At 42.7% G+C, this 27,093-nt stretch overlaps 2 protein-coding genes and 2 long non-coding RNA genes across 16 annotated transcripts in view; 2 read left to right on the top strand and 2 right to left on the bottom strand.

The window, feature by feature from the left end:
• Window positions 1-4,108, top strand: part of LOC106568740 (TSC22 domain family protein 2) — a 44,336-nt gene extending 40,228 nt beyond the window's left edge. For both annotated transcript variants that reach the window (XM_014139341.2, XM_014139342.2), the window contains 2 exons: window positions 1,765-1,816; window positions 2,247-4,108. In XM_014139341.2, the coding sequence (XP_013994816.2) occupies window positions 1,765-1,816; window positions 2,247-2,678 (484 nt within the window). In that variant the 3' untranslated portion in view covers window positions 2,679-4,108. The remainder of the gene's footprint in view (window positions 1-1,764; window positions 1,817-2,246) is intronic.
• A 1,126-nt stretch (window positions 4,109-5,234) lies between these two features.
• Window positions 5,235-9,841, bottom strand: LOC106568802 (uncharacterized). 2 transcript variants are annotated; one of them, XR_006758678.1, is made up of 5 exons: window positions 9,702-9,841; window positions 9,525-9,589; window positions 8,689-8,766; window positions 8,355-8,487; window positions 5,235-5,741 (listed from the first exon to the last, which is right to left on the bottom strand). It is a non-coding gene; the product is annotated as an uncharacterized lncRNA (long non-coding RNA). The 2 variants fall into 2 exon arrangements; XR_001320397.2 differs by lacking the exon at window positions 5,235-5,741 and having other exon boundaries at window positions 8,268-8,487.
• Window positions 9,842-11,183: 1,342 nt separating this feature from the next.
• On the bottom strand, window positions 11,184-20,588 carry LOC106568741 (UAP56-interacting factor-like). 11 transcript variants are annotated; one of them, XM_045693845.1, is made up of 12 exons: window positions 19,729-20,156; window positions 18,116-18,199; window positions 17,485-17,568; window positions 16,845-16,982; window positions 16,499-16,671; window positions 16,076-16,311; window positions 14,638-14,710; window positions 14,461-14,525; window positions 13,627-13,704; window positions 13,293-13,425; window positions 13,011-13,044; window positions 11,184-12,808 (listed from the first exon to the last, which is right to left on the bottom strand). In XM_045693845.1, the coding sequence occupies exons 1-11, from the start codon at window positions 19,862-19,864 to the stop codon at window positions 13,015-13,017; spliced, it is 1,230 nt and encodes a 409-aa protein (XP_045549801.1). In that variant the 5' UTR covers window positions 19,865-20,156; the 3' UTR covers window positions 11,184-12,808; window positions 13,011-13,014. The 11 variants fall into 11 exon arrangements, with proteins under 11 accessions (XP_045549801.1, XP_013994819.2, XP_045549802.1 ...); XM_014139344.2 differs by lacking the exon at window positions 13,011-13,044 and having other exon boundaries at window positions 11,184-12,805; window positions 19,729-20,155; XM_045693846.1 differs by lacking the exon at window positions 13,011-13,044 and having other exon boundaries at window positions 19,807-20,153.
• Window positions 20,589-20,815: 227 nt separating this feature from the next.
• Window positions 20,816-25,210, top strand: LOC106568742 (uncharacterized). The gene is made up of 3 exons (XR_001320388.2): window positions 20,816-20,950; window positions 24,387-24,437; window positions 24,613-25,210. It is a non-coding gene; the product is annotated as an uncharacterized lncRNA (long non-coding RNA).
• The last annotated feature ends 1,883 nt before the right edge of the window (window positions 25,211-27,093 follow it).

The raw sequence follows: 27,093 nt of genomic DNA on the forward strand, positions 1-27,093 counted from the left end.
TTACAAATCATTTATACTAATACAATTGCTCAGAGAAAAATGTTTATCAATACAAATAATCTAATTATTGGATCCCCGGTTTTCAATAGGCTACTCTAGCACCCTCCCCTTGTGAGGCTAACAAGATTATTTGGAGAACACATTGGTGTGCGTGGCCAAAGACCTCTATTTTCGTCATATGACCATAATAAATAAAAGACAGTACTGTGCAGCCGTCTTCATCGACCTGGCCAAGGCTTTCGACTCTGTCAATCACCGTATTCTTATCGGCACACTCAATAGCCTTGGTTTCTCAATTGACTGCCTCGCCTGGTTCACCAACTACTTCTGAGATAGTTCAGTGTTTCAAATCGGAGGGCCTGTTGTCCGGACCTCTGGCAGTCTCTATGGGGGTACCACAGGGTTCAATTCTCAGACCGACTCTTTTCTCTGTATATAACAACAATGTCGCTCTTGCTGCAGGTGATTCCCTGATCCACCTCTACGCAGACGACACCATTCTGTATACATCTGGCCCTTCTTTGGACACTGTGTTAACTAACCTCCAGACGAGCTTCAATGCCATACAACACTCCTTCCGTGGCATCCAACTGCTCTTAAACGCTAGTAAAACCAAATGCATGCTTTTCAACCGTTCGCTGCCCGCACCCGCCCGCCCGGCTAGCATCACTACTCTGGACGGTTCTGACTTAGAATATGTGGACAAATACCTAGGTGTCTGGCTAGACTGTAAACTCTCCTTCCAGACTCACATTAAACATCTCCAATCCAAAATTAAATCTAGAATCGGCTTCCTATTTTGCAACAAAACCTCCTTCACTCACGCCGCCAAACATACCCTCGTAAAACTGACTATCCTACCGATCCTCGACTTCAGCGATGTCATTTACAAAATAGCTTCCAATACTGTACTCAGCAAACTGGATGCAGTCTATCAGTGCCATCCGTTTTGTCACCAAAGCTCCTTATACCACCCACCACTGCGACCTGTATGCTCTAGTCGGCTGGCCTTCGCTACATATTTGTCGCCAGACCCACTTGCTCCAGGTCATCTATAAGTCTATGCTAGGTAAAGCTCCGCCTTATCTCAGCTTACTGGTCACAATAACGACACCCACCAGTAGCACGCGCTCAAGCAGGTATATCTCACTGGTCATCCTCAAAGCCAACACCTCCTTTGGCCGCCTTTCCTTCCAGTTCTCTGCTGCCAATGACGGGAACGAATTGTAAAAATCGCTGGAGACTTTTATATTTCCCTCACTAACTTTAAACATCAGCTAACCGATCGATGCAGCTGTACATAGCCCATCTGTAAATGGCCCACCCAATCTAACGTCCTCATCCCCATATTGTTTTTATTTACTTTTCTGCTCTTTTGCACACCAGTATTTCTACTTGCACATCACCATCTGCTCATCTATCACTCCAGTGTTAATTTGCTCAATTGTAATTACTTCGCTACTATGGCCTATTTATTGCCTTACCTCCTCACGCCATTTACACACACTGTATATAGACTTTCTTTATTCCCCTATTGTGTTAACTGTACTCTTGTTTATTCCATATGTAACTCTGTGTTGTTTGTGTCGCACTGCTTTGCTTTATCTTGGCCAGGTCGCAGTTGTAAATGAGAACTTGTTCTCAACTAGCTTACCTGGTTAGATAAAGGTAATTTGTCTTTTTTTTTTACATGTATTTTTATGATTGGTTGAATAATTCACCTGTGATTTGTCTTCATTCTAATCTCCTCTCTTCCTTTTACAGTGCCTCTGGAGCCAGTGTTGTTGCCATTGATAATAAAATAGAACAGGCCATGGTAAGGGTTTTTGTTGAATCATAATCATTTTATAGTATCATATTTTGCTGTCATTTTGGTTTTAAACCGTGTTGATGAAATGGAAGTACTGTATTGGTAAGGAATGGATCTCAACTCATTTGCTCAGGTGCCACTGGTTTAGGTCTTCTCTTGGTACTTAACTAAAAAATCTAAACTAATTCAAATAAGTTGCCATCTAAAGACGCCATCACCTAGTTTTCCTGCTCTGAGCTGGTCGCTGTGTTGATGACAAGGACGTAAACAAGCATGTGGTCTGTCTTATGGCTGAATTTTGGTTGCAATATCATGTGCATGTTAGAGGCCTGCTTTGTTCAGTTACTGGCTAGTTTTCTGTTCTGTTCTGTCCTCTCGTAATGACTGTTAGCGAGCTAAATGCTATTAGCATGTCCCTTGTTTTCTATCTCCTCAGGACCTGGTGAAAAGCCATCTGATGTATGCGGTGCGTGAGGAGGTGGAGGTGCTGAAGGAGCAGATCAAGGAGCTGTTTGAGAGGAACTCTATGCTGGAGCGGGAGAACGCCGTGCTGAAATCCCTGGCCAACAGCGACCAGCTGTCTCAGCTCTCTGTCCGGCCGGCCGACACACACTCCTCCTGCAGCACGCCTCCACAGCAAGTGGTGGGCCAAGGCCAGCCGCAACTACAACTACAGGCTCCACCACAAGCCCAGCTTCAAACACAGCCTCCGCTCCAGTCCCAGTCCCAGCAACTTCAAACCCAGCCTCAAGTGCTGCTTCAGCTCCAGTCCCAGCAACTACAGCCTTTGTCTCAACCCCAGCTCCAGCTTGACACCAGCCAGCCCCCGCCTTCGCAGCAACCACAGCCCAACGTCAACTCTGCTTGAAGTGCATCCTCCCTATCTCTCTCCGTGACAGGAGAGGGGGGAGAAAAAAGTAGAAAACATCCTCCAATTCTAAATTGGCATACGAAGCAAAAAACAATATTGTCTTGTTCGCCACCAGCTTGACCACCACAACCAAGAGCAGTGCTTCAGTGTGTCTGTGTGTGTACTGTATGCCGGCTGTTCGGCCTTCCCAGTGTTAATGCAATCATCGAGAGAGAGAAAGGGGGGCATTTCTTGTGGGGCGCCATGCTGGAGTTTTGACCAACCCCCCCCCACCCACCCAGGGGCAACACACAGAGGAGAGGGGATACTCATGAGGACAAATCATCGTGTCACAGGTTTTTTTTTTTTTTAAAGAGAATCGAGTCGGGAAGGGGTTTATTTTTAGCCTTGCAGTTTCATGTTGTAAGTAAGTGGGAGAGATCTATTTTCGGAGCCGCGCCACCATTTCTTCTTCGACATAAGTCCAATCCATGCATCAGTCTAAAGTTCTACTGCTAATGTTTATTTATTACTGGGCTGCTATTTTCATAAAGGAACAATGTCTCACAAAAAAAAAAAAGGTTAAAAAAATAAAATAAACATTGAGCCTTTTTTTTTCTTTATTACTTTTTTTGTTGTTGTCATTAGTGTTAATAATAACTGGCCCTACATCCAATGGGCAGTTTATTGCATTAACCAGTTGAATATGTAGGCAATAATAAAGAAACTCTGACATGTCTAACACTAAACGGGCTGTTTTACAATTGTTTATCCGCATCAGTCAAGATCTAGTTTGAATGTACATTTTGTATAGAGTGTAAAGTATTATGCGCATAGCAAAGTTTGTACAGGTGAACACCAACTCTTGTGACAGGAAATTTGAACATGAATCTGCGGTAGGCTTTTTTTGACGACAACTTCCAATCCAATTGCTAGTTTCTTTGTCTCAAATTGACAGTTTATTGCCATACTTCCCCGCCCCTACCCTAATGTCGTCTTGTGCATTTGTTTCCGGGATGGGGGCAAAAAAAATGCTGTGAAATCATTCAAAACCTACTTTGTAACCAAAGATGCAAAGCTGTGTAATTCTATTATTATTTTGCACACTTCTATGTATTTTGTTACTTTTTCCTCCTTCACAACAAAATATTTTTGTTGCTGTTTAGCATGTTCTGCATGATCTGTAATCTTCAAACCACTTTCTTACCTCATTTTTATTCAGCACTCTTATTGTAAGATCTGTGAACAATGTAAATGGGGGGAAAAAGACATGGAGACAGAGCTAGGGTTTTGGTTGAGCAACACAAACTAGTGTTAGACAATAGCTGCAAAAAAATGAAGTGAGCCATGTTTTGTTCATTTAAATGGTGTTTGAATTTCATATGCCAATAGTTTTGTTACATTGCAAATTTGTATCTATTTAAATAAATGCAATCTTCCGATTCAAATTTTGTGAAAACCTGAGTACTTTTTTGTGAAATGACTACCCATTAGGAACCACAGGAGACTTGAAGTATTTTAAATTGTGTCACTGTGTGTTTTAAAGTCTTTCCATAAATGCCTAAAGAATGTACCATTCTAATTAGTTTGCTTCTAGCAAATGTCACACACTTAACCAGAGAGGAGTAATCCCAAATCCTCCCCTAAACCCTGCACCTAGGAGGAATTGACAGGTGTAATCTAACTGGTAATAGCGCCATCTTGCCCTCTGATAGGCTAGGTGAGTTTCACCATATTGCTTATACCAATCAAATCATCTATGTGGCTGGAAGGCGTGTTATGATTCTGAACGGTCAGATGGCTAGCAACAATGACAAGAATCTGCCATGCTGGGAATCGTAGGTGGCTTGTATCTTGATACCATGTTTTGACTGTTTATGCTAACTGACTGTAATAATGCATTTAAAGGACAAGTGTTCATTGTGCAAATGTATTTGTTTTAAACTTTTGGTAACTAAATATAGTTTACATATTAATAGTCTAAGCGAATCCTGTCTGTTTTGCCCCATAGTTGTGCACACGTCAGTTTGGTTGCTAAACAACCAACCTGTCTATAGGGCGCAGGGTTTACAGGAGGATTTGGAATTGGCCTAAAAAGTCTTTCCTACAAGACTGGTTTGCCAGCCTGTCGAGAACAACTCATTCCTTACTGAATGATTTGGTCTGAAAAGATACCCAATCCCAAATCAGCCCCTGGCTCCTCTGCAATTACCTGTGACCTGTCCAGAACAAACCCTCAGTTGGAATTTTTGTAAGTGTTCTCAAATTTGTTTATTTTGCTGAAAATTTTTGTCCTGAGTCTCACTTCATGACTTGACTATTAGCCATGTCATAGCAGTTGGACTCTCCACATGGCTGATATTGTACCCTATTTATTAACATTTTATGAAGAGCTTGAATACCTATAATAACCCAACCTGAATTTTGAAATTCATCAAGAGTAAAGAACCTATTATAACTTAGCCTATCAAGAAAACACAAGTATACATTGTCACATTTTTATTTAAAAAAAAAAGTTAGGACATTTTTTTTCAGGAAATCCAGGTAGGGGAAGCAGCATCCCCTGGTCAAATCTTCATCTGTGTCTTTGTCGTCGTCCTCTTGCTGCACCTCAGTTTTCTTGGCATGCGCATTCGTCCTATTGAAGTAACCTCGCAGCCTTTTCCAGAGGGACTTCTTGGCAGGTTTAGGTGCAGCATCCTTAGCCAGGTCAGCTCTAACCTCCTGGAGTCTCCTCGGGCACAGCCTGGGTGATGTGGTGGACCAGGATGGGGGCATCCTCTGGGATGCTGGTGAGGGTCCGCTCCGAGGCATCGGAGCCCAGTGATTGGGCAGACCTGGCCCGGCACTTACCGGACCCCTTTCTCACCATCTCAAGCGATGGTACCCTCTCGTGGTGGATAACAATGTCCTCGCACCTTGGGTAGACCGAGAAGGGCCATGACTCAACGGTGCTGGTACTGGAGCATAGGCTAGTTTGGCTGCGTTCTGATCTGTCCCTGCTGGTCACCCAAGCGGCTTTTGGGGTGGATGGGGATGTCCATGGTTTGGCTCTCCGCAGATGAGGGCCGAGGTATTGGGCTATGACAATACATGATCACAAGCAAGTGGTAAGCTGTAGTAGTAGGCTAACAGAAGGTTGTCCATAAAATCATAAAACAGGTGTTTGAGTTATAAACAGCTGTTTGGACCTTTTCTAGCCTACCCCATGATGATGACATGATATGCCATGGTGATGCAATAAGCCAAAGTAGCAACAGGGCTATGGTCAAAAGTAGTGCACTATACAGGGAATAGGGTGCCATTTGGGACACACTGTCTTGTGTTTTTGCCATTTCTGTTACATTCAAGGCCAAAGAAACAACTGCTACAGAATAAAAAAAAGAATATGGATGGGAGCCAACCAACCAATGCCCCCTCTCTCTCTCTCTGATCCCGACCAAACTTTTAGAGGCATACTGCTTTCCTAAAATAAACTGGGGAGCAAATGTTAGATGGCTAGCCTAGCGCAACACTGGGTATGCTCTGTAGCAGTGGTGTAGTGGAGGGTAAACGCCTACCGGGATTAAGTACGTTCATTGTATTCAACTGAATAATGATTTTGTAGTTAGTATTGAGCGATGCCTAATCATAAATAAAAAATGTACTTCTTCCAAATAAAAGGCTGTGTGATAACATAGTGTAAATGAAAATAATGCTTTCAGGTTAATCCCCATGTACCGAATAAAACATACAAGTTAAATGGGTTTCCATTGCATTTTCAACTCTACTGATGGTTTTGTAATAATTTATTTTTGCATTATACAGCGAATGTGCCCAATGTTGTCTTGGCATGTGCACTCTAGTCAGTGCCCTCCAGCCAACTGCTTACAGACAGAGCAGGTAGTCTCCCGTCAGGGGAGTCATGCACCAAAAACATCTGAGGGGGCAGAAAGTATGTGATGGTAGTCCGAAGATGGGCTATGCCCCTGTCCGTTGGAAAATGTAGAATGACTTTAAACACCTGAAATAGCTTTTTCCTGCAATCTAGAGCCATAATCATTATGCTTAATTCTGCATGTCTAAGCATTTCTCCTGACTGGTGGTTATTTTTTAAAGAAACTAAATACGCTTATCTGCTCAAATCTGGGTAAAAGATTGAAAGGAATGAGTCTTATTCAGTACATTTAGTATTTGCTTGCTTTTCTAAAGTCTACCAAATTTGCCAGCAGGCATAGTTAGACAAGATAGCTACTCTAACTTGATTGTTAGGCTGAAATGGCTTGTTGGTAGCTAGTTATGAGTTTGGGAGATTGGGAATCTATCTGTGCTAGCTAAAGCCAACTTCATAAAATGACTAGGTGGCTAGCAGTATTACAGAGAAACAAAATGTTTTGTTTTACTACAAAAAACAAAGGACAAATCTGAGGGGGCACGTGCCCCTGTGCCCCCTTTGAGCATGACGCCTCTGGCTACCTATGTAATATTATGTACAAAAGAGTAAGATTATTTTTATTTTCAAATGGCAGCCAAGCATCGATCATCATGCCACCAAAATAAGACCCTGAATAGGCTATTGATTGGAAAGAGCATCAAGCTCATCACCGTGCTCTTTCAACACCCTGTGAACTCGTCATTATTTATTTAATCTGTAGCTTAATAAACTGCATGCTTTCCCGAGTTGTAGTGGGAGGAGGACTACCACTTTTTGTTTTAAACAGCTAATTTCCTGCAAATCTACACATTTTGCCATGGCGCGGAGAAAAAATGTGCTGTTTCATAGATCATCTCATGCTCATTTTGCCATGAGGATGAGAGAACATTTTGCAGTTTTTAAGCTTATTTCATGCTATTCTACACATTTTGCCATTAGGCTGAGATGAACATTTTCAGTTTTAAATCAAATTTCTTGCAATTCTACACATTTTACCATTGATTATGACATGTTCATATGCTATCTGTCCCCCCCCCCCCATCATATCATCACGACTCTTTACTTCAATATGATGGTTATATCAATATTAGCACAGACACTTATATTTCTTGCATAATTTATTTAACCGATTCAAAAAGATCCCACATTCTCTAGTGTACTTTGTTTTGTCGACATGTGGAAAGTTTAACGACATATTAGCTGTTTCCATCAGACCAGTCGTGACATTTTCTATGCGACATGTACTTTACTCACATAAACTCAGCCAAAAAAAAACGTCCCTTTTTCAGGACCCTGTCTTTCGAATATCATTCGTAAAAATCCAAATAACTTCACAGATCTTCATTGTAAAGGGTTTAAACACTGTTTCCGATGCTTGTTCAATGAACCATAAAATTTATGAACATACACCTGTGGAACGGTCGTTAAGACACTAACAGCTTACAGACGTTAGGCATTTGTCAGTTAAGAAAACTTAGAACACTAAAGAGGCCTTTTTACTGACTCTAAAAAAACACCAAAAGAAAGATGCCCAGGGTCCCTGCTCATCTGCGTGAACGTGCCTTAGGCATGCTGCAAGGAGGCATGAGGACTGCAGATGTGGCCAGGGTAATAAACAGGCAGGCAGCATTTACACAGGCAGGCTAATTCTGATGTTTTCCAATAATCGGTCTTTTGACCAATCAGATCGACTCTTGTCAATAATTGGGCAAAAACTCAGAAATGGGCTGCCTGTGTAAACGCAGCCACTGTGTGATTGTGCACTTGTGTCTTATTTTCACCTGTTTCCCCACGCTGTTGATGTCAAACTGCAGGGGGACTCCTTTAGGTGGTACTGGTTTCTTCTCCTCCTCCACCTTGACTGGGGCCGGGCTGATGGGTGCCGAGGGGTGCAGGGACCAAGCACTGGGAGGCCTGGGGGAACAGAGAAGAAAATACATGGTGAGTGGTTGTTTATCTCGGCCCAGGAGTATTTGCTGACTATGTGAATTGTCCAGGCAAAACTCTGGCCCTTCATTATGATCAGGTCATATGTTAAGGAAAAACTACTGGTCCTGTGTATTCAGTCAGCCTCTGTTCTGAAAGTGGTCTGTGTGAGCTCATAATGGGACTCACTCAGGCTGCGTCATGGTGGCAGTGGGGTTGTCGATGGAAACGGTCAGGATCCCACTGCTGTTTGTTGACGTGCGCCATCTTGTGGACAGACAGGTAAACAGACAGACAACATAGCGTAAGACAACCTGTGGATAATGACAAGCAAAGGTAACATTTGTGGTATTCAAAAATGATGACGGTGCACCAAATTATACAGAGGAATGTGGTCTGTCAAGAGGTGACAGTCAATGTGTTCATTCTCTCACACACAAACACACCCATCCACATTAGGGTTGCACGATATGGTAAAAAAAATAAAAAAATAAAAATGAAACGTTAAATCGGAGATTTCTGTACCAAATATTGTGATTTTATTTGTGATTATAGATCAGAACACTTAGGTAAACTGTTGGAATCATAAAAATAGAATCATCATTATAATTGTGTGGTTGGAACTTGGAATGCACTTTTGTTTGACATGACAACAAATGAAAAAGTAAGGGATGAGATGGTTGTGACAGTAGGAACTAAAGTGTTGGTCAGTGATTCCCATGGGACCCAAATTAGATTTAAATAAGGTACATTCAGACAAAGATTTTAGAATATTCTTCACCTTATCCTCTCTGATTAAGAACAAGCTGTTACACTCCACCACTGGTACCAGTCTATTTTAGCATTAGGATCTGCCTGCTTGAGTGACAGGGGGCGGGGCTTGGTGTGTGTGGGATTAAGCAATAAACAAAACCTTTTTTTATAAAGTGGCCATTACAGATAGCTAAGTGGCATTTCAAAATAATCGCAGCCTCTTGTAATATGGATATTCACAGCCCTAATCCACACACAGGTCAAATACTCACTGGCGAGATCTAACTGGAGTAGGGGGTAGAGAGGTTGGAGCTGGCTTCTGCACCTGGGCGTGAACCTGCAGTATGGACGAATGTACAAGTGAGACAACCTTTCATGCACTGGGTCTGTTCTAACAAACAAAAAAGTCTGCCTACGATCAGACACCTACAGGCAAATAGAGAGCATACCTTGAGGCCCCTGTGGAAGAGAAACGTGGCCTGGCGGGCTTCTCTCTGGGTTTGATGGGCAGGGGGCAGGGGCCTAAAGGAGGACACAAGATCGAAGGTTGGTTGAGACAGGAACGGAGATTAAAAAATGTTCTATGACGTCCTTCGTTTATGCAATGTCATTGGAGAGCACTTGGAAATAGTTAACAGGAGACAGTGATTCTCAGTGTCAGACTGAGCCAGTCCCAATTCATTCCCTACCCTTTTGCCTTGAAGTTAACCCTTCGATGTTTGCAGATTTTACAGGCCTGGATAGGTATACGGTGTGTATACAGTATGGTGCAGGGTTTCCGTTAACCGGTAATAGCCGACTTTTGACCCCAAAAATAATAGAAGAAAAGCAGATAAATAAAATTGGCACCAACCAACGCAAAATAGAAAAAATGGTTTATCGTCGAAGGAATGAGCGTTACACCGAGGCCTGTACTCTGGAGCGGGATCGATTTGGAGGTGGAGGGTCCGTCTTGGTCTGGGGATGTGTGTCACAGCATCATCGGACTGAGCTTGTTGTCATTGCAGGCAATCTCAACGCTGTGCGTTACAGGGAAGACATCCTCCTCCGTCATGTGGTACCCTTCCTGCAGGCTTATCCTGACATGACCCTCCAGCATGACAATGCCACCAGCCATACTGCTCGTGATTTCCTGCAAGACAGGAATGTCAGTGTTCTGCCATGGCCAGCGAAGAGCCGGGATCTCAATCCCATTGAACACGCCTGGGACCTGTTGGATCGGAGGGTGAGGGCTAGGGCCATTCCCCCCCAGAAAATGTCCGGGAACTTGCAGGTGCCTTGGTGGGAGAGTGGGGTAACATCTCACAGCAAGAACTGGCAAATCTGGTGCAGTCCATGAGGAGATGCACTGCAGTACTTAATGCAGCTGGTGGCCACACCAGATACTGACTGTTACTTTTGATTTTGACCCCCCCCCCCTTTGTTCAGGGAAACATTTTTCCATTCTGTTCGTCATGTCTGTGGAACTTGTTCAGTTTATGTCTCAGTTGTTGAATCTTGTTTTGTTCATAAAAATATTTACACGTTAAGTTTGCTGAAAATAAATGCAGTTGACAGAGGATGTTTTTTGTTGTTGCTGAGTTTATAAAAGGTTGGAAGGAAACCTGGTTACAGTTCTCTACTTGGGTATGAAAAGGTAGCAAAGAAATGATGCCACAGATACGCCGACGAGCATTTCCTATAGGACAGCCGCCCACATTTATCAGAACTAAAAGAAATACATGTTTTTACCACATTTACGATACATAAATTCCATTATTTTATAACTGTGAAGGGTATCAAAGGTGAAGTGAACTGTGGTTAAGGATTGTATTGGGCAAAAATACTTGAGCACTTAATTTTTCAACATAAAAACTGTGGCTGGAAATGTAGTTTATGCAAGTAACAGTGTGTCAAAACTATCAGTAGAGTTGAAAATGAGATGGAAACAATGAACTTTAGATTTTTATTCGGTACAGGAAAACTTAAGCTAAAAGAAAATTGTCTACACTACGTCATCACACACCCCTGATTTTTATCTGCAACAAGTCTGTTTTGGCAGAAAAACTCCACAGGTGGGAAAATATGTATTTTCTTTATGCAGATTTTAGAATATTAGCATGAATATCTGTCACGAATTCAATGGAAATCTAGCTAGAGGGAAACAACGTGCCACATTTCTTTATTTGAAACAAAACAGTATTTAAAAAAAAAATGTCCCATCAATAAAAAAAATAATTTAATAAAAGACACTAAACAAAACCCTTTCCTACTGGCACAAAGCAACATCCGTATTGAAAAACATTCTTCCAATGGCCTTCAGTACAACTCCCACAGCTGCACCTCCTTGTTGAGAAAAAGGATTTTCCTTTACGTCCTGACAAATGTTGAAGCTCCTGAAGACAACAGCTAAGTACACTGAACAAAAATACAAACGCAACATGTAAAGCGTTGGTCACATGTTTCATGAGCTGAAATAAGATCCCAGAAATGTTCCATATTCACAAAATATTTCTCAAATTTTGTGCACAAATTTGTTTACATCCCTGTTAGTGAGCATTTCTCCTTTGCCAAGATAATCCATCCTTCTGACAGGTGTGACATATCAAGAAGCTGATTAAACAGCATGATCATTACAAAGGTGCACCTTGTGATGGGGGCAATAAAAAGCCACTAACATTTGCAGTCACAGAACACGCCACAGATGTCTCAGGTTGAGGGAGCGTGCAATTGGCATGCTGACTGCAGGAATGTCATCCAGAGCTGTTGCCAGAGAACCGAATGTTAATTTCTCTACCATAAGCCGCCTCCAACGTAGTTTTAGAGAATTTGGCAGTATGTCCAATCGGCCTTACAACCGCCGACCACGTGTAACCACGCCAGCTCAGGACCTCCACATCTGGCTTCTTCACCTGCGGGATCATCCGAGACCAGCCACCCGGACAGCTGGTGAAGCTGAGGAGTATTTCTGTCTGTAATAAAGCCATTTTGTGGGGAAAAACCTCATTCTGATTGGCTGGGCCTGGCTCCCCAGTGGGTGGGCCTATGCACCTCCCAGGTCCACCCATGACTGCGCCCCTGCCTAGTCATGTGAAATCAATAGATTAGGGCCTAATTTACTTACTTAAATTGAGCGATTTCCTTATATGAACTGTAACTCAGTAGAATTGTTGAAATTGTTGCGTTTATATTTTTGTTCAGTATACATTGTTAAGAATAATGATAGTGTCCTATTATGGTACAAAAAAAACCCAAAAATCTTCCACAATAACTGCACCCGTATATAGTTCTCACATTTGAGGAGTAGTGCACTTTGTGCATCTCATTCTGCTGCTCCATGAGGAAAGTCACTCAGGAGAATCAGCTTAAGATCAGCGCAGGGACCTTTTGAATGGTTCCAGCAAATCAGTTAAGTGTGGGTCAGTGTGCGTGTCTGTCTGAGTGGGACACAAAGGTTTCCTTCGTTATCGTTGGCTTAACCCACGGTGACGAATCGGCTGCCTTTGCTGGTCTGCGCAGTGGCGATGCGCTGGTCTTTCAGGATGCGGAATCGCTCATTCAAAGTCATCGCCGTCTGCTGTGACAACAGTTTGGAGAGAGAAAGATTGTCAGAAAACCAATAATTCACTTCACACAACTGGGTCATGTTGACTAGGCACAAAATGTAGGCAATCAGAACATTTCAAATAAGAAACGCTTGTCTACCTTTGCATTGCATGTTTTAAAATGGTTTCACATTTTAATAGAGTGTGCCCTAATGAATAGGACCCTGTACTCACCAATTCACAGGGTGAAACCTTGATTTTGAACCACCTGGGGGAGTTATACTTTTGACTATTTAGTTCAAACACAGTTCATAAAATGTATACTAACGCTCATCAGGACAAGATCCTAGCCACTTGGGCTGCATTTACACAGGCAGGCTAATTCTGATGTTTTCCAATAATCGGTCTTTTGACCAATCAGATCGACTCTTGTCAATAATTGGGCAAAAACACAGAAATGGGCTGCCTGTGTAAACGCAGCCACTGTGTGATTGTGCACTTGTGTCTTATTTTCACCTGTTTCCCCACGCTGTTGATGTCAAACTGCAGGGGGACTCCTTTAGGTGGTACTGGTTTCTTCTCCTCCTCCACCTTGACTGGGGCCGGGCTGATGGGTGCCGAGGGGTGCAGGGACCAAGCACTGGGAGGCCTGGGGGAACAGAGAAGAAAATACATGGTGAGTGGTTGTTTATCTCGGCCCAGGAGTATTTGCTGACTATGTGAATTGTCCAGGCAAAACTCTGGCCCTTCATTATGATCAGGTCATATGTTAAGGAAAAACTACTGGTCCTGTGTATTCAGTCAGCCTCTGTTCTGAAAGTGGTCTGTGTGAGCTCATAATGGGACTCACTCAGGCTGCGTCATGGTGGCAGTGGGGTTGTCGATGGAAACGGTCAGGATCCCACTGCTGTTTGTTGACGTGCGCCATCTTGTGGACAGACAGGTAAACAGACAGACAACATAGCGTAAGACAACCTGTGGATAATGACAAGCAAAGGTAACATTTGTGGTATTCAAGAATGATGACGGTGCACCAAATTATACAGAGGAATGTGGTCTGTCAAGAGGTGACAGTCAATGTGTTCATTCTCTCACACACAAACACACCCATCCACATTAGGGTTGCACGATATGGTAAAAAAAAAAAAAAAAAAAAAATGAAACGTTAAATCGGAGATTTCTGTACCAAATATTGTGATTTTATTTGTGATTATAGATCAGAACACTTAGGTAAACTGTTGGAATCATAAAAATAGAATCATCATTATAATTGTGTGGTTGGAACTTGGAATGCACTTTTGTTTGGCATGACAACAAATGAAAAAGTAAGGGATGAGATGGTTGTGACAGTAGGAACTAAAGTGTTGGTCAGTGATTCCCATGGGACCCAAATTAGATTTAAATAAGGTACATTCAGACAAAGATTTTAGAATATTCTTCACCTTATCCTCTCTGATTAAGAACAAGCTGTTACACTCCACCACTGGTACCAGTCTATTTTAGCATTAGGATCTGCCTGCTTGAGTGACAGGGGGCGGGGCTTGGTGTGTGGGATTAAGCAATAAACAAAACCTTTTTTTATAAAGTGGCCATTACAGATAGCTAAGTGGCATTTCAAAATAATCGCAGCCTCTTGTAATATGGATATTCACAGCCCTAATCCACACACAGGTCAAATACTCACTGGCGAGATCTAACTGGAGTAGGGGGTAGAGAGGTTGGAGCTGGCTTCTGCACCTGGGCGTGAACCTGCAGTATGGACGAATGTACAAGTGAGACAACCTTTCATGCACTGGGTCTGTTCTAACAAACAAAAAAGTCTGCCTACGATCAGACACCTACAGGCAAATAGAGAGCATACCTTGAGGCCCCTGTGGAAGAGAAACGTGGCCTGGCGGGCTTCTCTCTGGGTTTGATGAGCAGGGGGCAGGGGCCTAAAGGAGGACACAAGATGGAAGGTTGGTTGAGACAGGAACGGAGATTAAAAAACTTTCCATGACGTCCATCGTTTATGCAATGTCATTGGAGAGCACTTGGAAATACTTAACAGGAGACAGTGATTCTCAGTGTCAGACTGAGCCAGTCCCAATTCATTCCCTACCCTTTTGCCTTGAAGTTAACCCTTTGATGTTTGCAGATTTTACAGGCCTGGATAGGTATACGGTGTGTATACAGTATGGTGCAGGGGGGGGCTCTAGAAAGGGGGGGGCTCTAGAAAGGGGGGGCTCTAGAAAGGGGCTCGAGTTCCCGAGTTGGATGACCGATCAAAACGATTTTGCCCAGTTAGAGCTCTTTTTCCCCAGTTCCCAGTGGTCTTGAACACACAGAAGTTGGAAGTCAGAGCTCAGAGTTGTTTTGAACGCGGCCTCAAATGGCAACAGAAGGCAGGCAGGCTTCATCAGCATGGCACACACCACTTTGCAATGAACTGGAGGCAGTATGCATTTTGAAAACATATACTTAATTGCTTGAAACTTGAATGTTTTAATACATACAATGAGGCAATATCTTACCTTGCTTCAAAATGTAATCTCTGTCACATGAAACTGCTCACATCTGCAGTTCCCTTTTGAAAACAGTGTTTTCCCACTAATTGCATCATGGAACGAACATTCGCACGTAGCCTACTGCCTTGTGCGCATTGCTACGCATATGTGAAGAAATAATAGTTTATCAACATTTTAAGCTAAAGGTTCTGATCGGTTAGGTCAGACTGATTGCTTTTTAAAGTTTATTTAACACTTTTTTTAGCCTAGGCCTAATAATTGTATGAATTTCAGATCTATCGTCCCCCAACTGTCCATAGTCTGAGAAAGAAATAGCCTATTCAAAACAATAAGCTGTTAATCGTCTTGTTGGCTGAGGAAACGTAAATGTGGACATTTATTCTAACATGTTTAAATCAGAATTCGGTAAGAAGGACCACACATTGCTGCATTCTCGACTTGCACGTTCTGTTAAAATGAATGACCATATTCTAAATGTGATTTCTGTCATTCTGAGCACAGCGGCTGGACGCCGTAATCAGGTTACGCACCCAACGCCCATGGGTCTGGTACATTTCTAAAATGTCCGGTAAATTCAAATGTTGCCGGTCAAATGTCCGACGCCACATTTTTCTAATGGAATACCTGATATGGCGCTTCCACCACATTACTTGAATGGTACAGATCTGCAAACATTGAAGGGTTAAGGTGAAGGGGTAGATAGCGAATTCATACCGACTGACAGTGTGACGTGGTTATATTCCATGGAGGGGAGTATTCCAGGAGTAAATTCTGCAATTGTAATTTTGTTACCGTCCCCGCAGCTGAACGGGTCTTGTTTGTGTCGTCGTGTTGGGGCCTCTCTGTACGTCTGTCTGTCTGTACGGCCACCTCTGGCCTTGCGTCTGTCTGAATTGGGCTGATTGGATAAAAGGCCATGATTGGTTGTTGAAGGGCCGTGGTTGGTTGTTGAAGGGCTGCGGTTGGTTGTTGAAGGGCCGCGGTTGGTTGTTGAAGGGCCGCGGTTGGTTGTTGAAGGGCCGTGACTTCTAAGAGGGAAAACGTAAATAGAGATGGTGAGCAGAGGAGCGAGGGCTCCTTTGCAAACTAACTCGCTCCTCCTCTTCGATCCCAACAAGGGTTGTGTTCATTAGAGATGAAACAGGAAAACGGTCCAAAACTCAGTGCAACATTTTGCCCTAATGAACATGTCCCAGATGTACGAGCCCTTAGTACCTGGTTGACAGTCGGTCGGTTGAGTGGACTGATGCCTTTCTGTACGGCTGCCGTCTTCCGGGCCGCCAGTCCAGTGATGACCCCTTGACCCCGGCTTTGACCAACTGGAGGGGGAATCTTCCAGCCTCTTCCAACACCCACTCTCGTTAGCCCCCTTCTTGCTACACCACCTCCTGGAAATGACATGGGGACAATCCAAATGTGATGTCTTGAACAGGTTCATTGGTATTATAAGTGGAGCTAAAGTCTGCCATTTCAAATATCACAGGAATGACTGTATGAAGTTATTCAACAATAGAAGACAAACTGCATTAATGAGCAACACAAACAAAGCTACTGTACACACCTCTTTGGGTCGGTCCTCCAGCTCTCGCTCCAACTGGTTTCCCTTGTACAAAGCCCTTTCCCTTCTGTAATGGCCTGCGGTTCCCTGGGCCTGGCCTCCGTGCTTGTTGCTCTTTCTTGTTCAGACGAATGATATCATCTAGGGAAGTAAGATGAACAAAACAATATAAGTTGACTGTCAGTGAGCTCTTTTTCTAGTCAATGTAAAATCTAAATGCCAAGCATATGAATGAAAGTTTGACTCCTGGAAGTCTGAGCTGACTTTGTACATTATAGCTAACAGTAGCTACATTCATTACTCACACTGACGTTTGGATGGGCCAAATATATAAAAATAGCTTAATGTTCAACTCATAATACCTACAAAATACTACGTTACTGTAGCTAACGTTAGCTGGCTTGGTCGCATTGAATGAACACAGCTAGCTAACAAAGTTGGCAGAGTAGTAAGAGCTTTTAGACTTTGAAATAGACAGTGGAATGTATATACCATATATTTAGTTATATAACAGTGTATATTATGACCTTATAACCGTTTAGCTGGCTTGCTACATTACATGCGAACATTAGCCATGGCTAGTTACAACAACCAAACCCGAGCTTCTGGTAACCACCACATCAAGTGTCGCGAGCGGCCTTACCTAAAGACATGTCAACCTTATCAGGTCCCTCAGAAGTGCTCCCCCGTACAGCCGAAAAACCAACGTTACTCATACTGTAAAAATCTGGAGAATGTTATGGATAAAATTACAAACTGCGCTTCAACTGCAAACTATAGCAAGCTAGCTAGCCTAGCTATCTACGTGAAATTAAACTCCCTCTGCAAACGTCTAATACACGCGCACTAGACACGAATGGCATTTTGGGATGTGTAGTTTGGATGCCGGTAGAACCAATAAACCTCTGATACACAGGAGCGAAAATCTGATATCAACTTTGGAGGGGACAATTACATTAAATTTTCTCAAGAGCAATTCCTGAGGGGGACACCAAAAGTAGTGCTGTAACACATAGCCTACATTGTAATATGGTAAATGTATATTGAGGAACCAAAGAAATAAGGTGTTTGCCGTACTCCTAACTACCGGTACCCAAAACTACACAACTAATCACAACAGCAATACCATTGCCTTTAACAAATCTTAGTTCAGTCACCAGTTTAAGTTGAGAGTGGGGGTATCCATGGCATTTTCCAATTATGTTCCTATTTTACAAGTAAAAAACATTGAGAACCTTTCACAATGTTGCCAAACAAAGACTCAACAAACTTACCTGAGACTCCCTGTCTCTGGAAGTCTGTCCCTGCATATCTGTCCCCAACTCTGCTGTCTGTGTGCCATCTGTTGCCTGCTCTGCCTAATGACATCATTGTGAAACATTTCCATTAGAATGTCATTTCTTTCTTATGAACATTTTATCAACTAGTCTTTGAGATATTAGGCTACTAGGGTTCTTACTTTGCGTTTTGGTGTACTGAAAAATACTCTGCTGTCCGTCTTTTATTTTTCTGCCATTTTTCTACCTGGCTGGCTGGCTACACACACACACACAGTGTGTAGGTTATTTACAGTAGGAGATGGGCTTCTATCATCTTATCATTCTATTTGGGCTTCGATCTAAAAGGTAGCTAGCAAATGTGAAACGGATTAAAATGACAAGAGTTGACAGCTGTATGAGTTCACCATTTACACAACATATGCTGCAACCTTTTGTAATTTTAATAGTTTGTTTCATATTGGCTGGCTTCCAACAATAGCTGAATTTGCAAAGCTAGCGAGCACCAATTCCGTTTCAATGGTGTTTGCTATAATCTTTGCTACCCGGGTTAAATAAAGGTGAAATAAAATAAATAAATAAAATAAATAAATAAAAGTTCCCTTGCGACAATTTAGCTTTTGCAACGAGACCATTAAATATATTTAAGACAATGGTAGAAGAGAGTGTAGTTCTGTTCAGTTTGGACTTCATTTTATCGCTAACCTTATCACAGGGACTTTGAAGCACTAACTTACATCATCTGCATGCTGATCTTAGAATAAATTGACGATAGCAAAGATTCCATCTTTGACAAGGCCACATAAATGGAATAATTACTAGCTAGCTTAATAGTTCATATTTGCCCGCTAGCTCTGCATATTCAGCTAGTGTGTGTGCGCGATTGACTGGATTAACCTCACGTCAGTTACGTTCATTGAGTGCCTTTCAGACAGTGGATAACACCCCTCTGTTACCTTGCCAACTAAGGAACTGTGGATCAAACCATTGTGAGGCAAAGGGTGGGGGGGGGGGGGTCGCAATCTTTTGAAACTTAAAAACGCGCTATTAAGTGTCCATAATCAGCACAATTGCTTTCATTGCGTATTATTAATATTATTTAAATTACATAGTTATGTTTCAGTGATATATTGGGGGGGACAAGTCATATTTTTCCCAGGATGGGGGGGGTCGTGTCCCCCCGTCCCCCCCGGGATTTCCGCCCCTGCTGATACATACATACATACATACATACGTGTAAAGTACTTAAGTAAAAAAATCTTGAAAGTACTATCTGTACTTTACTATTGATATTTTTGACAACTTTTACTCCACTACATTCCTAAAGAAGATAATGTACTTTTTACTGCATACTTTTTAGCTTGACCCCCTGATTATTCCATAGTTCAAACTCAAGTCTGGCAGCCAATGCGCTAGTTTGACAACCACTTTACTAGATAGCTTCTTGTATGACTGAATGATGGAGAATGCTAGTAAGGCAAATTCAATTTCAAATCACTCCCAGATGGCTCTCTGGATAAAACCAAAGTAATTTGCAATCACCTGTTTATCACCTCCCCTATATTTATCAATTCCCCGGCTGTTTCCCGCTGCTGCATTAATTGACTTACGTCTGTGTATTACCCGGTTCTGACGCTGTTCTTGTCCTGTTTTCATGTCTGTTCCAATTAAATGTTGACTCCCCGTACCTGCTTCTCTTCTCCAGCGTCGGCCCTTACAGAATGCAGCAGTCATCAAATGAAGCATTGGGGAGTGCTGGCGGTTCGGTTGGTGGTGAAGTTGGGTCCGGGGGCTGCCGCCGATGGAACCAGGTGTGCCTTAGCTGGATCATCAGGCTTCCATGCACTAGCCGGCTCGAGAGGTTTCCTTTCCCCAGTTGGCTCAGAAGGCGCCCATCCCACGTCAGGCCTCAGCCGGATCATCAGGTTTTTATGCCCAGCCGGCTCGTCAGGCTGCTACGCCTCAGCCGGATCATCGGGCTACCACGCCTCAGCGGAATTGACAGGCTTTCACGCCTCAGCCGGCTCGCTAGACTCCCACGCCTCTGCCAGTTCATCGGGATTTTACGCCCAGCCGGCTTGTTCAGCGCCCGTGCCTCGGCTGGCCAGTCAGGCTCTCCCAGGTGGGACGCCAGGTGGCGCACCTAGAGGGAGGGGGGGGGGGGGGGGTACTGTCACGCCTGCTCCCGCTCTTCCCCCCCCTGGTGCTCAAGGGCGCCAGGCTGCCATGCATTACGCGCTACCGCCACCATCATTACACACACCTGCCTTCCCTCATCATGCGCATCAACGATTTATTGGACTCACCTGGACTCAATCACCTGTTTATTACCTCCCCTATATTTATCAGTTCCCCAGCTCTGTTCCCCGCTGCTGCATTAATTGACTTACGTCTGTGTATTACCCGGATCTGACACTGGTCTTGTCCTGTTTTCATGTCTGTTACAATTAAATGTTGACTCCCCGTACCTGCTTCTCTTCTCCAGCATCGGTCCTTACAGAAACATGCTGTTGACGCCGGCAATACAAGTAACGTTACTAGTAGCAATGGAGGACATCTTCGGCAGGCTATAAGAGTGTACGCACGGGAGGCCTATGGACAAGTCAACTAGCAGCAAGCTAACACAAACAACAGCCAAGTGGATAGTTACAGCTTGGAGGCCTGTCCACATTTTGGAGGATAAAGGCTTGAGGGATATCATTTGGATAGCATCGAACGACTCAACGTATGAGTTACCTTCGAGTGCCACCGTCGTTACAAGAATACACGAGCTGTATGAAAGCGGAGGAGTTGAAACATACAACAGCTCTCACTGGAGACCACTGGACTTCGGTCAGTAACAACAACTACCTTGGGGTTACTACCAGTGATGGAAAAAGTACCCAATTGTCATACTTGAGTAAAAGTAAAGATACCTTAATAGAAATTTACTCAAGTAAAAGTGAGTCCCCCAGTAAAATATTACTTGAGTAAAAGTATTTGGGTTTTAAAAATACTTAAGTATGAAAAGTAAAAGTATTAATAATTTCAAATTCCTTATAAGCAAACCAGATAGCATAATTGTCTTGTTTTTTTTTAATTTGCGGCTAGCCAGGGGCATGTTCCAGCACTCAGACATCATTTATAAACGAAGCATGTGTTTAGTGAGTCGCCAGATCAGCTTGCACAATAACTACATACACAAGGCTTGCTGATCAAAACTGATGAGTTGATTCTCAGTGAAACTGTCATACTCTTCACAATTTCTAAACATTCTGTCATCGTGTGAGCAGTCGCATGCAACATTATCCATTCAATTATCAAAATCTGTCAGACATACATGTATATTCCATGAATATCTATGACATGGAATGTTTGTGATGTCTGCTAAATTGGCAAATTACCTGCCAGGTGACATAGTAATGAAATAAGAATCACAATCTTACCAATCAAGTTTGGAAGCATATATATAGAGTTTGCCCACAGCACAATCACTACCATTTTTGAATATGGAGGAACATCACAACGCTGAACAGCAGCTACATGCTCGTGGAAGAGCAATAAGATGTGTAAGAATGCGTGGCGGTGGTGTTAGGGGAAGACATAATAGAGGAAGCCAGAGGCACAACTGTGGACCATGTCATAAACCATGGTCTTACAATGACAGAGGCTGGTCGTAGAGTACAGCCTAATGTAAACAGGTCCACAGTGTCATAAATTGTGCTAACATTCCGTACGGGGAAAACAGGTAAATATGTACTCGTCCTTTACTTTTGTTACAGCATTTCTTTCACAACTATACAGCAACTATTGTAAAGGTAAATGCAAGTCTGAAAATCACAATGTACCGTAAGATATGTATGAGGAATATACAGCACCATTTGAATACAATATACTATCTGTAACATGGTCTATTTGTGAATTCTACATGTCATATATAGGACTGCACAACAACCTCATGCTGGTGGCAGAGCAGCAGTATTCAGCCATCAGCAAGAACAAGAAATTTGCAACATGGTCATAGCCAACAATTCCGTCAGGCTAAGAGATCCAAAGTGCAATCATAAATGACAACGATATCTTCGCAAATATCAATTCTGTCAGCATTTCCACTATGCACACCACTATAAAAAAAATCAAATGACTATGAAACAATTCTACAAGGTGCCATTTGAGAGGAATAGTGACAGAGTGAAGGAGCTGCGGTACCAGTATGCATGGGTTAACCATTGGTGTGCACATGGTATATTGTACACGGTGTCACGCCCTGACCAGTGAAAAGGGTCATTTGCCATAGTAGAATGGTCAGGGCGTGGCAGGGGGGTTGTTTTGTGTGTTTTGGGGTTTGTTTGTTTCTAGGGGAATTTGTTCTAGTTTTCTATTTCTATGTTTCGTTTTCCATGTTTGGCGGAGTGTGGTTTCCAATCAGAGGCAGGTGCCTTTCGTTGTCTCTGATTGGAAGCCATACTTAGGCAGCCTGTTTTTCTTTGGGTTTTGTGGGTGGTTACTTTCCGTTTAGTTGTTGTACCTGACGGAACTGTTGAGCGGTTGTTGTTTGAAGTGCATTCATTAACATCTAAAGATGAGCACTATACATGCTGCGCCTTGGTCTCTTCAATACGCCGCTTGTGACACAGGGCGTTTTACTGTATTTCAATGATGCCTGTATATACTTCCTGAAGTTGTAGATACCCATAAGAACAGAAAACATTTCTACTTTACTAAACTGCCTGATTGTAGACTAGACTAACTTTATATTTTGTTTCTGTGTTACTATATAGAGAATAATGGAGCTGAAAGATCATGAAATGACCCACATTCTTGTTTTTGTGGATGAGGCTGGGTTCAATCTGGCCAAAGGCAGGAGATGTGGACACAGTATCATTGGACGCCGAGCCACAATTGGAACACCAGGCCAATGTGGGGGCAATATTACAATGTGTGCTCCTGTTTCTGAGAATGGCGTGAGCACACATATTCCACACATTGGGTCCTATAACACCCAACTTCTCCTGTCCTTCCTAAATACACTTTACAGAGACCTAATACCAGAAAACGAAAGAGGTTTCGTTCGACCAGATTTGCCAAATTATGTAATTGTGTGGGATAATGTCAGCTTCCACCGAACCAACATAGTTAGGGAATGGTTTGCTGCGCATGAAAGGATAACAATGGAGTTCCTTCCACTATACTCCCCACTCCTGAATCCAATAGAAGAGGGTTTTTTTCAGCATGGAGGTGGAAAGAATATAACTATCGGGCATAAGATCAGATGTCTCTGTTAGATGCCAGGAACGCTGCTTGTGAGGACATCACAGGCGATCATTGCAGGGAATGGTTGTTGCGCCAAGCAAGGAGATTTTTCTCCTGGTGCATCGCAAGGGAAAACATCAGATGTGACGTTGATGAAAATCTCTGGCCAGACCTAGAAGAGCGACCGGGTGTCCACCAAGAAGATGGGAACTTGTAGTGTTACGTACTGTGAGGAGGTACAATTTATTGTTTTTTACAGAACTACAGCAGGTTTTTTCATTGTTGCGTTTTTATAAAAAAAATGTTGCATGGATGTCATTTTGTGGCAAATTTTCAGTTCACTATATGACTTTACATGTAAGAAACGTGAATTTTCTGTTTATATGTAACACATTGCTACAAAATAAATGTACTGTATACATGTAAATGTGCTTATCCTTCTATGTACTACAGTATTGACTTTTCCCAGTAAACTTTTACCTACTGTTGAAGTCGGTATCTAAAAAGCTCAGTGTGATACACAATAGCATTCAGCTAGACAAAACTGACATTCTGGTATAGTACAGTAAGTGTGAACAAAAAAGTAGAACAAAACTAAAATGTGTATATAACACACCTTCCCAGGGTTGACTGCCATGGTGAAAAAAAACATCTAAACATTTTGACCAGTACGGCTCACACGATGACAAAAAAACTTTAATTTTGGTGGCATTGGCCAATTTACTGACACGAGCTAGGTTTTGGGTGAGTTACTACATTTTGCAGACATGCAATATAGTTCTGATGTCCTATAAAATAGTTGTGACAATTGCATTTATAGATTAGAGAATGTTAAGACTGTTTTAAAAAATGTGCCGAAGCGGTTGAGAGAAACCGTAATAAAAAAAATGGGCCTGGCTGAGACTCTGCCTGAGCGTGGCGCTGTTTATCGCAATTTTCTGGGTTATCTTGTCACCAAAGCTACTTATTTTTAATTAAGGGGAAAGGATCCACAGACACAGATGCTGATTATCTTTCTCCACCTCTCTTTATATAGAATGCTGGCTGTCATGGTTAGCACAAACGCAGGACATTACTCAAAAGTAACGTAAGTAGGCTTACAGTATCATAGTGAGGTCAAATAGGTGTTTGTTAGTCAGATTATCCAGTGTCCACAGCAACACTATTGATTATTCTCTGTCCCCAGTGCATGTGGTGAACTCTGGTCTTAGCCATGCTCTCACTAACCCTAAACTTTTCTCTTTTTCCATCTCCCTTTCCAGAAGGCCTGAGGCTCTTGGACAGAGACTGAGGACACTCTGGCCTGACACCTGGATGTGCCTGGCCCAATCCTGGCCCCTCTCTACCTGCTTCCTGACTGTTGCTGCCTCCACTGTTTATTTCTCCCCCTCAAGTCACTGACTCCCAACACACCCAGAAACTTGGATTCCATTACTTACCATGACGTCTTTGTGAAAAGCCATCTGACGATAGGACCTTGAAGTGTTAGAACTTCCTCTATAGTCATTATGGATATTGTCTGAGCTTGCTGGACATTAATATTGGTATTGCTTTTCCTTATTGAAATTGTGAATAAAGGAAGACTGCTTTCATTTTCACTTCAGACATAATGAATACATTGTTGAATTGAATGTATGCATTTATACGGTCTGTATCTCTGTACTATAGCAGTTTAAATAAGGATTTGTGCAAACTGGAAGTGTCTTCTTTCCCCAATGATTTCCTAAGGCTGAGGAATTATGTCAGTTATCAGTTATCCCATACCAAGGCTAAATGGCCACTAATTAATCTAATTGGTACATGACTGTTCAGTCTGTTGAATATTCCATCAATAAAAAGGGGGGGCTAAATTTTTTGGGGGGGCTAAATTAAGGCTTTACTAAATCTTCAAACCTTCAAAAGTGACACACATACACAATGAAGTTGATCAAATAAAGTAATTGATAGGAAAAGTAATTTATTACATCAATTATAGTCACAGCCTCTCCCTTTCATTTACTTAACTGGGGGAATGGGACGGTGAAATGGTTTACAATAGGTAGGGTGGGGCTCATTAGCCGGAATGCGTCCCAAAGGGAACCCTAATGGATCCAAAGCTGTATAGATGGGTTACCTGATAACATCACAAAAACAATGCACACGCTTCAATGGAGCAGAGGTCTGTGAGTTGTTGTGATTCTGGATGGCCATATAGCTACCAACAATGACAAGAAACTGCCTTCTTAGGAATCCTAAGTTTCAGGTAGTTTCTTCTCGTTCTTGATACCATGTCTTGTTTTGAGGTGTTTTGACTGATTTCATGTCAATGCTAATATGGCAAACAATTCACTAGCTAGCTAACCAACAACTGTAACGATGTATTTGAGAGACAACAAGTGCTCATTGTGCAAAGGCTTAACTAGTATCGAATGTCATTCAACTTTTCTGTGTTTTGTAACAGTCCCTTTCCATTCATCAATTGGCTGCTGCACAGTTTGGATTGATTGATTGATTTTATTTGTAGTTAAAAAAAAAATACATACACTATATATCCAAAAGTCAAATTAGTGGATTAGTCTATTCCAGCCACATCCGTTGCTGACAGGTGTATAACATCGAGCACACAGCCATGCAATCTCCATAGACAAACATTGGCAGTAGAATGGCCTTACTGAAGAGCTTAGTGACTTTCAATGTGGCACCATCATAAGATGCCACCTTTCCAAAAAGTCACTTTGTCAAATTTCTGCCCTTTTAGAGCTTCCCCGGTCAACTGTAAGTGCAGTTATTGTGAAGTGGAAACGTCTAGGAGCAGCCGCATAGTGGTAAGCCACACAAGCTTCCAGAGCGGGACCGCCGAGTGCTGAAGCACGTAACGTGCAAAAATCATCTGTCCTCTGTTGCAACACTCACTACCGAGTTCCAAACTGCCTCTGGAAGCAACGTCTGCACAAGAACTCGTTGTCGGGAGCTTCATGAAATGGGTTTCTATGGCTGAGCAGCCACACACAAGCCTAAGATCACCATGCGCAATGCCAAGCATCTGATGGAGTGGTGTAAAGCTCGCGGCCATTGGACTCTGGAGCAGTGTAAACTCGTTCTCTGGAGTGATGAATCACGCTTCACCATCTGGCAGTCCGACTGAAAAATCTGAGTTTGGTGGATGCCAGGAAAACGCTCCCTGCCCCAATGCATAGTGCCAACTGTAAAGTTTGGTGGAGGAAGAAAAATGGTTTGGGGATGTTTTTCATGGTTCGGGCTAGGTCCCTTAGTTCCAATAAAGGGAAATCTTAACTATACAGCATAAAATTACATTCTAGACAATTCTGTGCTTCCAATTTGATTGCAACAGTTTGGGGGCCCTTTCCTGTTTCAGCATGACAATGCCCCTGTGCACAAAGCGAGGTCCATACAGAAATGCTTTGTCAAGATCGGTGTGGAAGAACTTGACTGGCATGCACAGGACCCTGATCTCAATCCCATCGAACACCTTTGGGATTAATTGGAATGCCGACTGCGAGCCAGGTCTAATCGCCCAACATCAGTGCCCGACCTCACTAATGCTCTTGTGGCTGAATGGAAGCAAGTCCCCGCAGCAATGTTCCAACATCTAGTGGAAAGCATTCCTAGAAGTGGGCAGGTTGTTATAACAGAAAAAGGAGGACCAACTCTGTATTAATTCACATGATTTTGAAATGGGATGTTCGAAGAGCAGGTGTCTACATACCTTTGGTCATGTAGTGTATATACACAAAAATTTGTTT

This window comes from Salmo salar, chromosome ssa14 (assembly GCF_905237065.1).
Source record: "Salmo salar chromosome ssa14, Ssal_v3.1, whole genome shotgun sequence".
Classification (NCBI taxonomy): domain Eukaryota; kingdom Metazoa; phylum Chordata; class Actinopteri; order Salmoniformes; family Salmonidae; genus Salmo; species Salmo salar.

What these genes read in the sequence shown, in the direction of transcription:
- LOC106568741 (XM_014139343.2), bottom strand. Translation starts at nt 19,864, where the DNA reads ATGCTTCATTTGATGACTGCTGCATTCTGTAAGGGCCGACGCTGGAGA. An exon ending in TAAGGTTGACATGTCTTTAG is followed by an intron (nt 16,983 to 17,484) that starts GTAAGGCCGCTC and finishes TTACTTCCCTAG; the next exon opens with ATGATATCATTCGTCTGAAC. An exon ending in TGGAGGACCGACCCAAAGAG is followed by an intron (nt 16,672 to 16,844) that starts GTGTGTACAGTA and finishes TGTCATTTCCAG; the next exon opens with GAGGTGGTGTAGCAAGAAGG.